Source organism: Electrona antarctica (assembly GCF_951216825.1).
Source record: "Electrona antarctica genome assembly, chromosome: 23".
Taxonomy (NCBI): domain Eukaryota; kingdom Metazoa; phylum Chordata; class Actinopteri; order Myctophiformes; family Myctophidae; genus Electrona; species Electrona antarctica.
The window spans coordinates 22077035-22090393 of NC_136804.1; the positions used below are offsets into that span (position 1 = coordinate 22077035).

The following is a 13359-nucleotide window of genomic DNA, read 5'->3' on the forward strand; positions in this document are numbered from 1 at the left end:
TTGTACAAGTCAGTGTGGTGAACTGGTGCTCACTGGTGGAAAGTAGCCTACATAAATGACTTACTGTACAGTCAGTAAGTACTGTACTTGCACAATTTTGAGGTACTTTTACTTTACTGGAGTATTTCCAATTTTATGTGCTTTTTTTTTTTTACTTCAATATACCAGAGGCAAATATTGTACTTTTTACTCCACTACAATTAATTGAAAACTTTAGTTACTATAGCTACTTTGTCGATTTGGATTATTACAAAACATTCATTACCCGCTTCAGCCCACATTTCGGCCATTTGAAAATAGCTGATCTACAAGCTTGTAGATCGGCTATTTTCAAAATATGTTTTATACATTTGAAAACTTGACATTCTGCAGTATGTACTTTCTACTTTTGGTACTTTAAGTACATTTTAATACCGATACTTTTGCACTTTTACTCAAGTGAATTTTGAACTCCGAACTTTTACTTGTAACATATGCAGAGTAGCCTATGACATGAAAGAACGTTCACTGAGCGGGTCATGACTCATGATTTTATGCAAGTTCATGTCAGAGTAGGCTACACAAAGCAGGCTACTATGGGTTTTGCAAAAACAAAACAGTGGTGGTCACAAGATGCTACTCCATATAATCCATTTACCAGTGGTGGAAAAAGTACTCACATTCTTGACTTAAGTAAAAGTATCATCCATACTGCAATGTAGATATACTGTACTCTGTTACAAGTAGAAGTCCGGAATTCCCACAGTGTGGAAAATCTTGCAGAATCAAATTATGCAATTTTCTAAATTCATTATAAACCAGTGAACTGTATTCAACCCAACGGGTTAATACCAAAAAAAAAGAAAAAAAGAAGTAAAGAAGAAGTCAAGATAAGAAAGAAATAAGGTTATTCTTTTACAGTTACACAATGTCACTCTGTTCCATTTTCATTATCGGAGGAATAAAACTATCATTAATTGTTGTAAAATTAAACAATAGGCTAATTATTATTATTATTATTATTTATAATAATGTAAAACATATAGTACTAATAATAGTAAAATATAGTAACTTTAGGGGTCCCAGACCCCTGGTGTAGACTATAAGCCATTATAACAAAACGATTTTACATTGTTGAACATTTGACCAATTATTTTCTATAAACATTTTAAATACGGTAAACAAGTATTTAGAGAAAGAAAGACCCTGCTGTGATGATCCCTGTAATCTACAAGCTCACAACTCATCGCAGCTGCGACGTTCACGTGGCTATATTGTCTCTCCAGCTCAGACAAGGCTTGTTAGTTAGAAGTTCCCATGCAGTGAAGTCATTGTCTGGTGAAACAGAGGAAGTTCCTTTTCTCACTGCAGTCCCTGGCCTCCCAGCTTCTGGTTACATTGCCCTCCCTGTTGTTTACGGTGCCACAGTGCTGCCACCAGGCCGGGCAGAGAGGCATGCCCCCGTGGTCCTCTAACTTGTCCCCGCTCACCCACACCCAATGGCTGGCCAGGAACCGCAGGCCGGTCCACACCTGGAGAGGAGAGGAAGAGGAAGAAGATGAAGATGAATATCTTATATATATCTATCGATACAAAACGGCGAGGCATTTGAAATATGAAATATCCCATATCATTTTGTAGTGGAGCAATTATTATTATTTTTATCTTTGAGATTTGTTTTTGAGCTTTTCTGCCTTTTATTGATGTAGTTCAACTTTAGTTAAAGGACCACTTCACCACTTTTCAACCTATCTTCATATAATAGGTCCTCACTAATAATCATGAAAAAAATGGCGCAAATTTGTTATACTCAGTCTGTGTCCCATAGGAGGGCTGTGGGCAGTTCAGAAACCGTCTTCCAGTGACATCATCGATGGGGAATACAAGCTAATAGAAACTGCAGGCTTTCTAGTCCGGAAAAGTTGCAATGCGAAAATGGTAGCCATCGTTCTCACGATAATGGAAATAGAAAAAAATCGTGCCATTTTTTCATGATTATTAGTGAGGACCTATTATATGAAGTTAGGTTGAAAAGTGGTGAAGTGGTCCTTTAAGTGAAGTGAAGTGAAGATAGACAGGAAGGGGTCAGGGAGAGAATGGGAGAGACACCAGATGTTGATTATTATTACCGTTACAAAACATACAGTAACCACTTCAGCCCTTCGGCCATTTGAAAAATAGCGACGCATTGTGAGCTTGTAGATCGGCTATTTTCAAAAGATTTTTTTATACACTTGAAGACTTGAAATGGGACTGTTACAACCCAATATGTCTAGGGGTAATTAAGTGTAACATTTAATGGATCGACAGGAAACCAGCTTCAAAATACGAATATTTATTTATATAAAGATGAATTAAATAATGAAATAACGAATGTTTTACAGAACACAAATCAAACTCCAAAGAAAAGACCTAGCAAACAGACACAAATTAACACTACAACTAAAAAGCAAAAGAGTCCTTTCCGAAGGGACAAACTAAATATCAAACAGTATGGCAAAAGTCCACAGTCAGTGTGGCGGCTGGGAGAGAGATGATTCCGGCCTGTCTCCCCCACCGCCTTCCAGGAACAGACTGACTGATATAGGATAGGTGAGTAGGGAGAGCCATGATCAGGAGCACTCCCACTCTAGACCGACAGCCAGTCAGGGCCGATCACTCCCTGACAGACGGGCCAGCTTCTCTAGGTGTCAATCATCACTCAGTCCACCTGTGGAGGATTAGGGAAAACACAGGCAACCACTCCCCCCACCCTGGTACTGTGTAGCTGATAACAATGTGAGAACTCTATAGTAAATATAAATATGCCCATACAAAGGCTATTCATAATATCTCACAACAATAATACTCATAAGATGATCCCCGATCATCACAGGGACATTCTGCATAATGAGTACTTTTACTTTTGGTACTTTGAGCACATTTTGATGCCAATACTTTTGTACTTTTACTCAAGTTGAATTCCAGACTTTTACTTTTACTAGTATTTCTACATTGCAGTGTTTACTGCACACACACACACACACACACACACACACACACACACACACACACACACACACCTGGTCAGACGTAGCCTCCACGATCTTCTCCCTGGCGTAGAGGTGGTCATCAGGGGAGAGCAGGCTAGCCAGGTCATATTGGCATGTGATGGAACCCGGGGCCGTGCCGGGAGGGTCGACACGCAGAGATCTGCAGTGGTCCAGGGCTTCCTCCCATGTCTTGTTCTCCTTCACCAGGATCAGCTTGTCCTCGTAGCACAGGAAGGAAGACATGTCAAGACATTTCTTATTGTGCCACGTCATCATCAAGCCATCACTGGACGACCCGACCGAACCGCAGTCCTGATTGTCTGGTTGTCCCCATCCCCAGCCTTTGAAGTAGGACTGCTGCTCTCCAACCCACCTCCACACACCGTCCACGTCTCTGGGGGGGATATAGAATGACAGCGATGTCAAGTCTTAGTTGTTCCTGTCTCACAATGCTATGACTCAAAAGACCTATTCATACTCCAGTTTTAGGTGATAACAAGATCACCACTGAAAACTGCAACATGATGTCGCGCCGCGGTGGTAAGCGACTCACTGCTCACCAAACACGCCTCTCTTGTTTTTATTAAACAGTGGTCACCTTATCACAGAAAACGTGAGTATGAATAGGCCCTATACCACACCAGAGGGTCGTCATGCAACTCCTTGCAACATGCAACTACTTGCAACCATTATTCCCAATGGCAGTTGCATTGGTGTGGTTTGTTTTGTTGCAAGGAGTTGCGAGTAGTTTCAAGGACTTGCAGCTGGTGTGGTTTGGGCCTAAGCCTGAGTATTGCCCTAACGCCCTTAGCATTAATTAAGGACCACTTCACCATTTTCTGTCTACTTGGTCAGTACGTGTCTCAGCAGAGGGCGGTGGACAGTTCAGAAACTTGCCTACCAGTGACAAAATTAATAGGCAGGTTTGCTATATATCAAACAAGATTTTTTTAAATTAATGCAAGAGCAATCAGCATGTTAATTTTCCAAGAAGAGAAAGTCATTCTGCACTTAAACTGTACATGAATAGATAGTTAATTCAAGTTGCTCATTGTTGGACAGCAGTCTGTTGTAATGTATGCAACCTACTTGTACAATCCAATCCATGCTGGAAAATCAAAAGTCAAGTTGTGACCATGTTCATCGCTGATGATGGTGGCCATGCCTTGGTGCTTATCGTCACAGTACTGCCGACCATTCTCCCACGTCATCAACCGGTTCACCAGGGTAACGTTGGACTTCTCATCATAGTCTTTGCACATGGTGTAGCGACGTTGTTCGGAGCACGGACTAGTGTACCACTGCCCACGCCATATACCACTGCAATTCCTATCTAGCCCAAACTGCCTCTCCATCACTAAACTGGGGTCCATGATGGGTATTTCAGCCAGCTCTGTCCACCTCCAGAGTGTGGGATCTGAGGTGTCACGACGCAACCCAATCCAGAAGTCACCTGAAGTGTAGCTCAGTGTTGAGTTCCAGAGGGATTCGGCTTCATCTTGGCTCCTGAACAATTGATTCAAGTTTTATTTTAACATTTAACATTTCTTGCAAGCTGCATGGGTACATTCGTTCAATCAGTAATGTTTCTTACCACCTCATTTTAAATTGTGCTGCCCGTTCAGGTATTCATTCAGAAAATCTATTTTTGTTATATCTATTTATTTAACTGTCTGTGTATATAGGTAACAATACCAACCTGATTGTTGCTAGATCTGTGTGATAACTCCTGCAGTAATCTCTGGCCTCCTGCCAGGTTTTATCAGCTCTAACAACATAGAACTGCTTTCTTAATCCCAGCGCATGCACAGTGGTGGTGATGATGGCGAAGATTATGAAGAGATACGCAGGGAAGCTGTTCTTCATGCTGGTTGTGAGATTGGCTTTATTTTGATACACGTGCAAATTATGGCACCTAACCAGTCGTGTTCAAGTTACCCAATGACTATTATTCATGTACTGCTCAGCACTGCATCTGTCTTGTGTAAATGTAAATATTTAAGGCAAAGGATTTACATTTCAAATCAGTGTTCGGCACAACCAAGGGGAGGTGGGCCTGTTTTACCTGCCACCTGGTAAACCTGCACACTGCAGTACAGTGTCTACTAGACACTCCAAAAATATCTATTAAGGGACATGTTGAGTGGTGACAGAGAAAAGAATCTAAACAAAACAAACAAGAACAAGTATCAAAGATACAAGTTTAGGGCAGGAGAAAACTGTGTGTTTGATTGAAGACCTTATACAGGACTATTTTGTGTGGGAATAGTCTACTCGTGCAGCGGTCCTCAAACTTTTTTTTGCCGTGCACCCCCTGACCTAGCTGAGGCCCCCCCCACCCCCCCCAAACGCTCAGTCTCGTTGTATTTGGCCGAAAAGTATACGTTATTTAAAGTTCATGGCAAATAATCACGGAATGTCACTGCACCGCAGTGACATTCCGTGCACGCAGCTGCTGTATACTCCTATACGTCTCCTTACAATTTTGTTTACAAGATTTTGCCATTTGTTAAATAACACCATAAAACTGCCATTACCCTTTAATGTCAATGAGGGCGTTCGCACACCACAAGGGGTGCACGCACCACAGTTTGGGAACCCCTGGTATAGTGCAATCATGTGTAATGGGTCCTGTTTTGCATTCTGTAGTTTAGAACATTTGACAACACATGCAAATCTACAAGAAACACCTTTAGGAACACATGTGCAAAGCAGAGAGTACCAACCATATTGAAGAGGTTCTTGTTGTGTTAGTGCCTGACTAATGTACATTTTCACTCTCATACAGGCATGATGTTGGAGGGGAAGTCTAGTTCATTTTCCCACAATGCAATGACAAATTAGAAAGGATTTGATTTCAGGACAACTACATGATTTGAGCCATGATTCAGATTAGTGAACACTGAAAACACAGATTTGTTGAATACAATTTTAATAGCTCAACTCAAATGTAATAATAATAAAGTACATAATGGTGCATTTAAAGTGCAAACAGTAGAATACATTCACCAAACGGAAGCAGCAAAGATCACAAACTAATACACCTGGAACTGATCTTTGGGTTTAAATACCAACATAGCTTATGGGTAGCAGTAGTGTACATCTAACAGTAGCCTACAAGTATTGGACATTAATACAGTAGTGTACAATAAGTAAAGCAGTTGTAGTTGCAACAGTGTGGGAGCAGCATATTTAGAAATAGTAGCTTGGTATTTTTCTGACATCAACCCTTATTTTGTTTATGAAAATAAAACACAATCATTTGGAATCCTACAATATGTAACAAACAGTAACCTCAACCTGATACCGTTAGTAAAACAAGAACAGTGAATATGCAAAGCATTACAACCAAACATTGAGCTAAACCAAATGAGATGACAGAACACAATCGACATGAAGGGGGAAATCCGCCCTTTTAGGAGATGGGATTTTGGTATCATGTAGATACCAAATTGGAACTCATCAAAAGGTCAAGGTCTGCTACTGAGTTGTCTGTGGATGATGTCCACCAAACTTGTGACGTCTACCTCTTGACGACAGTGTTCTCCTTGTCTTCACCGCCAGGTCTGCTCAGAGTCACAGCAGATGGATTGGGTGGCCTATACAGTCAGGAAGACAAGAAATGTCAGTCACAAACACAAGTGCACGCGCACGCACGCACGCACGCACACGCACACACACACACACACACACACAAACACACACACACACACACACACACACAGTTGTCCACCTACATGTTTTTATTTGTCTTCCTTAGCAGGCGTCGGGAGCATGGTGACAAAAGGCCATCTGTCGGACTACAGGTTTCATACCTACAGAGGGGGAAAATAAAATGACCCAACACAATAAAATAATCACAATTGTGTGTAGTGAGGGGTGCCCTTATCATCATACATCATCTCATTGTGGCCAATCACACTTTGCATCCTCACTTTTGTCTTCTTCAATGTTTGTTTACACACACTTTTGTCTACAATGTTTGTGTTTACCCAAACACTCAAAGCTGGGCATATAGGAGCTCAAGAATTGAGCTCCATACATCAAGAAAGATGGAGAAAGGGAGCAAGAAAGAAAAGGGCATGTAATTTAGCTGTTAGCACACATAGCCTATAAGGCTTCATAGCCGAAACTCTTAAGCGTTCCTTTTTGGTGTGTGCCAATAAAGAAATGGAAATGTGCGTACTTTGTCCGCCATTTATTTAATTTTTGGATGTGCTACCTTTTTGGAATTTTTTTATTACTATTTTTTGATGTATAGGCCTACTGGATTTGGGTTTAGCACTCCACTGAAAACCATTGCTGATGCACAACCTCTTTTTCTCATTTAGGCAAATATTGTACTTTTACTCCACTACATTTATTTTTAAACTTTAGTTACTATATCCTAGTTACTTTGTAGATTTTGATTTATCATTTTGATTTATCAAAATCTACACATTTTGTAGACACCCCCTTCTTCCCCATACTGTACATTTTTTGTTTTTGTCTTGCGCTTTCGTTTGAAATCTCCCCATTCTGCATACTGTTAATATACTGGGAAACCATTGGCAAGACAAAGGGGAAAACAGCGCCCCCTGCTGCGTATTGTTTTTCTTTGAATTTACTGCTGCCAAGATGTCTGACTGAATGATGTTTTGAGAGATTAGTTTAGATCAGGCATTCAGGCTGTAGTTATACTTACTTCTCCTGTGTTTCCTTTCTCCTGGTTGTAGGAGTGACAGGAACCTGATTAGAACACGATGCTGACCGTAACACCATTCCTCTCTCCATATCTGTGACACACACACACACACGTCACACACCCTTCAAAACTACTAGAAAGGAGCATTTAGGCTGCAAATAAACCAGGCTACAGCACTGATCCAAGCCAATTCTTTTGTTTTTTATTATACTCGTTTTTATTCGTGTCACTAAAATTGTTATTAATTCAATACTCGGCCAGGAGGAAGCCATAGTGCTTTCTTAGCCTTTTTAGCATTGCTTTTTTTAAACGGTACTCTTCTGTGCATGCTCTAGCCCAAACATTTAGACTCTCGGACTTTTGATTGATTGATTGAAAATTGTATTAACAGTTTGCAGAATTACAGTACATTTCAAGCACAAACTCAAAGACTCGTAGGTCTTTTACTCTTTTTCGATTCTGACGAATCTCTCGAAAAAAACCTCTACGAGTCTAAATGTTTGGGCTATGCATGCTCTTCTTCCCTCCTCCTCCAAACTCAAAGTACCGGTATTCAAATCAAAGTTAAACAAAAACAAATATAACGTGTCGTGCGAGTACGTATACGCAGTCCCAGTGGTCGCAATATAAGTTATTGTTTTGTAATGTAAAGTTAAAAAACCAAACACAACTCACTTTGATTCTTGTCGAACAGTGTAGTGTGGTCTGTACGTGGTGACTGACTATAATTTGATTCAGCTCAGCTGTTGCCTGTTGTTTTTGTCAAATACACCTTTCAAACTTTGTCATGTTTCAAACAACAGGTCCGTTTCATTGGCTGTCGTCACTCCGTCGTCATAGCAACCACCACTTCTACTTGGAAACAGGCTAAAGATGTGTGTGCCGGCCTGACTGAACTGGTTTTTCTACTAACTGTCCACATAGCATAGATATTTTGCTAAACGTAATTTTTTATTTAAGCTATGCATGGTGGATGAATATAATCTACATTGGTTATATTCTACAGTGGCTACAGTGGTTTTCAACCAGTGGTCCTTGAGGGGCTTCCAGGTGGTCCAACTAAATTATGGAGATAACCAAATTAGCTCTTGAGGGTCCAGGTTTAATTTTACACTCTCAAGAGTTACATTATTGTTAAACATCTGCAATACTTAATTTTCAAGAAGACTACATAATTAGCATGGAATTGTGGACATCTTATCCGACAACAAAATATTCTTTAGTTTTTGGGTCAGAGAGGCTAAATGTCATGCAAATGGTGGTCCATGGCTCAAATACCAAATAAATAATGGGCCTTGATATGAAAAGGGTTGAAAACCACTGATCTACATACATTTGAGAATTCATTTATTTAACAGCTTTGGAAAATGTGTCCAGTAGGGATGCACCGATATGGAAATTCTTGGCCGATACCGATGTATAAAATAACAATTTAGCCGGTAGCCTTTATTTAGCTTTTGTTGTTTTTATTTCCCCCTTGTGCGCCAGGAAAACTATACATCTTCAATACAAGAAATAAATGTTCTGAATCTACAGCTTGGTAGGCTGCAGATAACCAACACACCAACATAGAATCTACAGCTTGGTAGGCTGCAGATAACCAACACACCAACATAGAATCTACAGCTTGGTAGGCTGCAGATAACCAACACACCAACATAGAATCTACAGCTTGGTAGACTGCAGATAACCAACACACCAACATAGAATCTACAGCTTGGTAGGCTGCAGATAACCAACACACCAACATAGAATCTACAGCTTGGTAGGCTGCAGATAACCAACACACCAACATAGCCAATGCAAAATGTATGCTTATCAACAACAGATAAACATCGGCTACTGCCATCAGTTAATGTCAGTTTTATTTGCCGATACCGATATTATATTATTGACGGATCACAGCAAATATCGGCCGATACCGATATGTGGACCGATACATCGGTGCATCACTAGTGTCCAGTAGTAAACAAAAACAACACTGGTCAGCAAAGTCAGGCTGTGGTAGCCTATATGTTTATCATCTGGACATGCCAGATGCTGTATTTGTTCATAAATAGATAAACACTGTAAAAGGTGATTATTATTTAAGATAGTATGTGATGGATATCTAATCTTCTCCCAAAGCCTTGTAAATCATGTTACATTTCACCATGTTTATAATAAACAATATTTGCATACACATGACCAAAATGGCAAGACTGATGTCATCATAGCAACAAAAACATGACAGAAAGAATTACAATAAAACATTTATTAGCAAACGTTCCAGTGGTCATCCACGTTTTGTTTTGTTTTCCTGAAGTTGACAATTTGAAATACATTATTGATGTCATTATCTTCTAGTTGTGAAACAAACTACTTCTTGAACACGTCTAAAGCACGATGACTTTTCCTGCATTTGTCTGTGTGTGTGTGTGCTTATCTGTGTTAACAGTTTGTGTGGTAATTTGGAATAGTTTGAGCACTGAGCCAATTAAGAATAGCCAGTGTGCTTGTGTCCATAAATAAGTTGTGAGAGAGGCCTCCTGCAGATTGCAGGAATGCCCAAAAAAGCCCAGAGCTAAAGGCATTGGCTAAATTCTGTTCAGTGTCTGTGATGATTGGCAGTCGCCATAATATGGACGAGGTGATGCTTCCTGTACCCGTGATCTGTATCCTCAAATACTTGAGTTTCCCCAAGCCTGTGCATTTACTATCGTTTGTGTTGAAGAAGTTCTTGTCAAATGTGAACACAAATAAAGATGTTGTGTGTGTGTGTGTGTGTGTGTGTGTGTGTGTGTGTGTGCGCATGTACAAATACTTGTGCCAGTCTCTGTTACGGTGAGTACGAGTAGTAACAATTATGTTCATTCAAAGATTCGGATTACGTTTTATTTTTATTTTTTACAAGTAATCAGCAACCACAATATGTATTGTGTAATAGCTGATGACATCAGATTCCATAATTGACCTTATGACAAATGCCATTTCATCGATGGATCAAATGCCATTTGATCCGTTTATCAAATAGCATTTTTTGAGTCATTCTGCAGATTACAATGTAATATAATATAATGACATGAACCCATTAATACCTGGAACGCATCTGTGTCACTTTAGCGTTTAACCACATTAACTATTATTTTATACATTAGCTATTGAAAAATTGCAGATGTACAAGCTCATAGTGCGGCACGGGTGACTACAGGATTGTAGATCTGATTTATTTTTTAATTGTGAAATTTGTGTGCAAATCCTTGAATATTTATTGTTTCCCAGCAAACAGTAACTTGTTAACTCAAATCTGTGCTTCTGGGGGGTTCCCTGGAACAAAATATTTTGAGATGGAGGTTGGTGGCCAAATACATATAATACAGAAAACGTTTGAGCACCACAGATATAGAAACATAGATTTCTATAGGATAGGATTTTAGAAGACATTTGTAGAATCTGGTCCTCAGGTCTTAATGACATTAATAGACCATATTCCTTGTGGTGTGCTGCCAACATGGTGTATGTTAATATTATGTAATGTGTGTATGCAATGTGTCTGAGCTAGCCTCGCTACTAATATCACTGTGTGGATATGTGTCTCATCCCTCTCAGTGTTAGATTTTTTGCAATGTCCCGCCCCATATTTGAATACTGGGCCCTGGTTGGTTATAGCCTGGTTCCAGACGCATGTGGTTGGATCGTCACCACTTCGGCCGTGTCGAAGTCCTCCCACAGTTGAGAGGGGCCAGACTTACTCTGCCAGGGGCAATATGCATTGCCAGGGCAGATGAAGGCTGGCTACGCGAGGCTATGTCTGCGCGTCATCAGTCCTATCGTGGCCAGACACAACAGGCCAGCCCTGGCAGGACGAGGGCGATGAGGACGGAGGAGAAGAGGTTGACAGAGTTGTTGTCCAGGATGGGTTTCCCACAGATCCACTGGGTGGTGACCGACTCATGACTCACCACCTTACCTATGCTGCTGTCAAAACCTGGAGACAGGAGAGGCAGGGGGAGAGAGGGAGATGTGATCATGCAGTCTTTCACAGTGGTGAAAAAAGTACTCACACTTTTTACTTTACCCATTGAGACCCGAGACCAGATTCTACAAATTGTCTTCTACATCATGACAGTTTTCAGAAAAACCTGATTCTATGTCAGTGGTTCTCAAATTCCATGGACCCCCAGAATCATATGTATTTGGCCGCAGACCCCCCCATCTCAAAATATTTTGTTCCAGGGACCAAAAGATATACCAGAGTACTGCATGTTACTGTACTGTAGCTGTGTACCTGAGGACTGCATGTTACTGTAGTATCTGTGTACCTGAGTACTGCATGTTACTGTAGTATCTGTGTACCTGAGTACTGCATGTTACTGTACTGTAGCTGTGTACCCAAGTACTGTGTACTGTGTACCGGAGTACTGCATGCTACTGTACTGTAGCTGTGTACCGGAGTACTGCATGTTACTGTACTGTAGCTGTGTACCTGATTACTGTGTACTGTGTACCTGAGTACTGCATGTTACTGTACTGTAGCTCAGTACTGTGTACTGTGTACCTGAGTACTGCATGTTACTGTACTGTAGCTGAGTACCTTAGTACTGTGTACTGTGTACCTGAGTACTGCATGTTACTGTACTGTAGCTGAGTACCTTAGTACTGTGTACTGTGTACCTGAGTACTGCATGTTACTGTACTGTAGCTGAGTACCTTAGTACTGTGTACTGTGTACCTGAGTACTGCATGTTACTGTACTGTAGCTGAGTACCTGAGTACTGTGTACCTGAGTACTGCATGTTACTGTACTGTAGCTGAGTACCTTAGTACTGTGTACTGTGTACCTGAGTACTGCATGTTACTTTAGTATCTGTGTACCTGAGTACTGCATGTTACTGTACTGTAGCTGAGTACCTTAGTACTGTGTACCTGAGTACTGCATGTTACTGTACTGTAGCTGAGTACCTTAGTACTGTGTACTGTGTACCTGGTACCTGAGTACTGCATGTTACTGTACTGTAGCTGAGTACCTTAGTACTGTGTACTGTGTACCTGAGTACTGCATGTTAGCTCCCAGGAAAGAGTCCAGCAGTGACCCCAACAGGCCGGCCACGCCCCCGTACACTATGATTGGCCACTGAGGGTCGGCCAGGTGCAGGTCGGTGATCGTTAGCAGCTGAGTAAAAAAGTAAGCCACGCCCACGACGAGCCCACCGAGGAAACTAGCGGCCAATCCCACGGGAGTTACTCCTCCATTGGTTCCTGAACGAGACGGGACAGATTAGAGAGAGTGTGGGCACATATACGCGACAAGAAGCGGCAAGATGTGTGCTCATGCCCAGAAAGTGAAATCAATAAATTAAATATCAACACATTCCCTGCCGTTGACAGATATCTACGTCTAATCCAACGCTTCACCACTGATGACAGTAAAGAAAAATCCTATCTGCCTGTTTGTTACGATGCATAACACTAAATGCTGATTTATTCAACCACTAACAAAAAAAGTACAATCCATTAGTAGCATCAATTGAAACTATCCAAGGTAGGACAACGGGCCTCTAACCTGTCGGGACCTCCTTCCCGGTGGTGATGAGCCTTGGTGGTGATTGGCTGAGAACAGGCCCCACCTCCGAGGCCCAGGTGTCCCCCGTGCTGCAGGCGAGTGCACCCAGCAGAGACAGACAC

The 13359-nt window shown here is 41.2% G+C and overlaps 2 protein-coding genes and 1 long non-coding RNA gene across 5 annotated transcripts in view; all 3 read right to left on the minus strand.

Annotated features, from left to right (window-relative positions):
* Window positions 1-1082: 1082 nt before the first annotated feature.
* LOC306916822 (uncharacterized protein) lies at window positions 1083-3302 on the minus strand. The gene is made up of 2 exons (XM_079494863.1): window positions 3042-3302; window positions 1083-1511 (listed from the first exon to the last, which is right to left on the minus strand). The coding sequence occupies exons 1-2, from the start codon at window positions 3285-3287 to the stop codon at window positions 1308-1310; spliced, it is 450 nt and encodes a 149-aa protein (XP_079350989.1). The 5' UTR covers window positions 3288-3302; the 3' UTR covers window positions 1083-1307.
* A 2606-nt stretch (window positions 3303-5908) lies between these two features.
* LOC306916431 lies at window positions 5909-8534 on the minus strand. The gene is made up of 4 exons (XR_013788974.1): window positions 8371-8534; window positions 7696-7786; window positions 6749-6826; window positions 5909-6610 (listed from the first exon to the last, which is right to left on the minus strand). It is a non-coding gene; the product is annotated as an uncharacterized lncRNA (long non-coding RNA).
* A 1400-nt stretch (window positions 8535-9934) lies between these two features.
* tmem19 (transmembrane protein 19) overlaps window positions 9935-13359 on the minus strand; it is a 10717-nt gene continuing 7292 nt past the window's right edge. For all 3 annotated transcript variants that reach the window (XM_079494409.1, XM_079494407.1, XM_079494408.1), the window contains 3 exons: window positions 13238-13359; window positions 12724-12933; window positions 9935-11662 (listed from right to left, as the gene is read on the minus strand). The exon at window positions 13238-13359 is cut by the window's right edge and continues 56 nt beyond it. In XM_079494409.1, coding sequence (XP_079350535.1) covers window positions 11502-11662; window positions 12724-12933; window positions 13238-13359 — 493 coding nt within the window. In that variant the 3' untranslated portion in view covers window positions 9935-11501. The remainder of the gene's footprint in view (window positions 11663-12723; window positions 12934-13237) is intronic.

Coding starts and splice junctions, on each gene's coding strand:
- LOC306916822 (XM_079494863.1), bottom strand. CDS start 3,287: ATGATGACGTGGCACAATAAGAAATGTCTTGACATGTCTTCCTTCCTG. Junction 1,512..3,041: donor TGGAGGCTACGTCTGACCAG/GTGTGTGTGTGT, acceptor TCTCCTCTCCAG/GTGTGGACCGGCCTGCGGTT.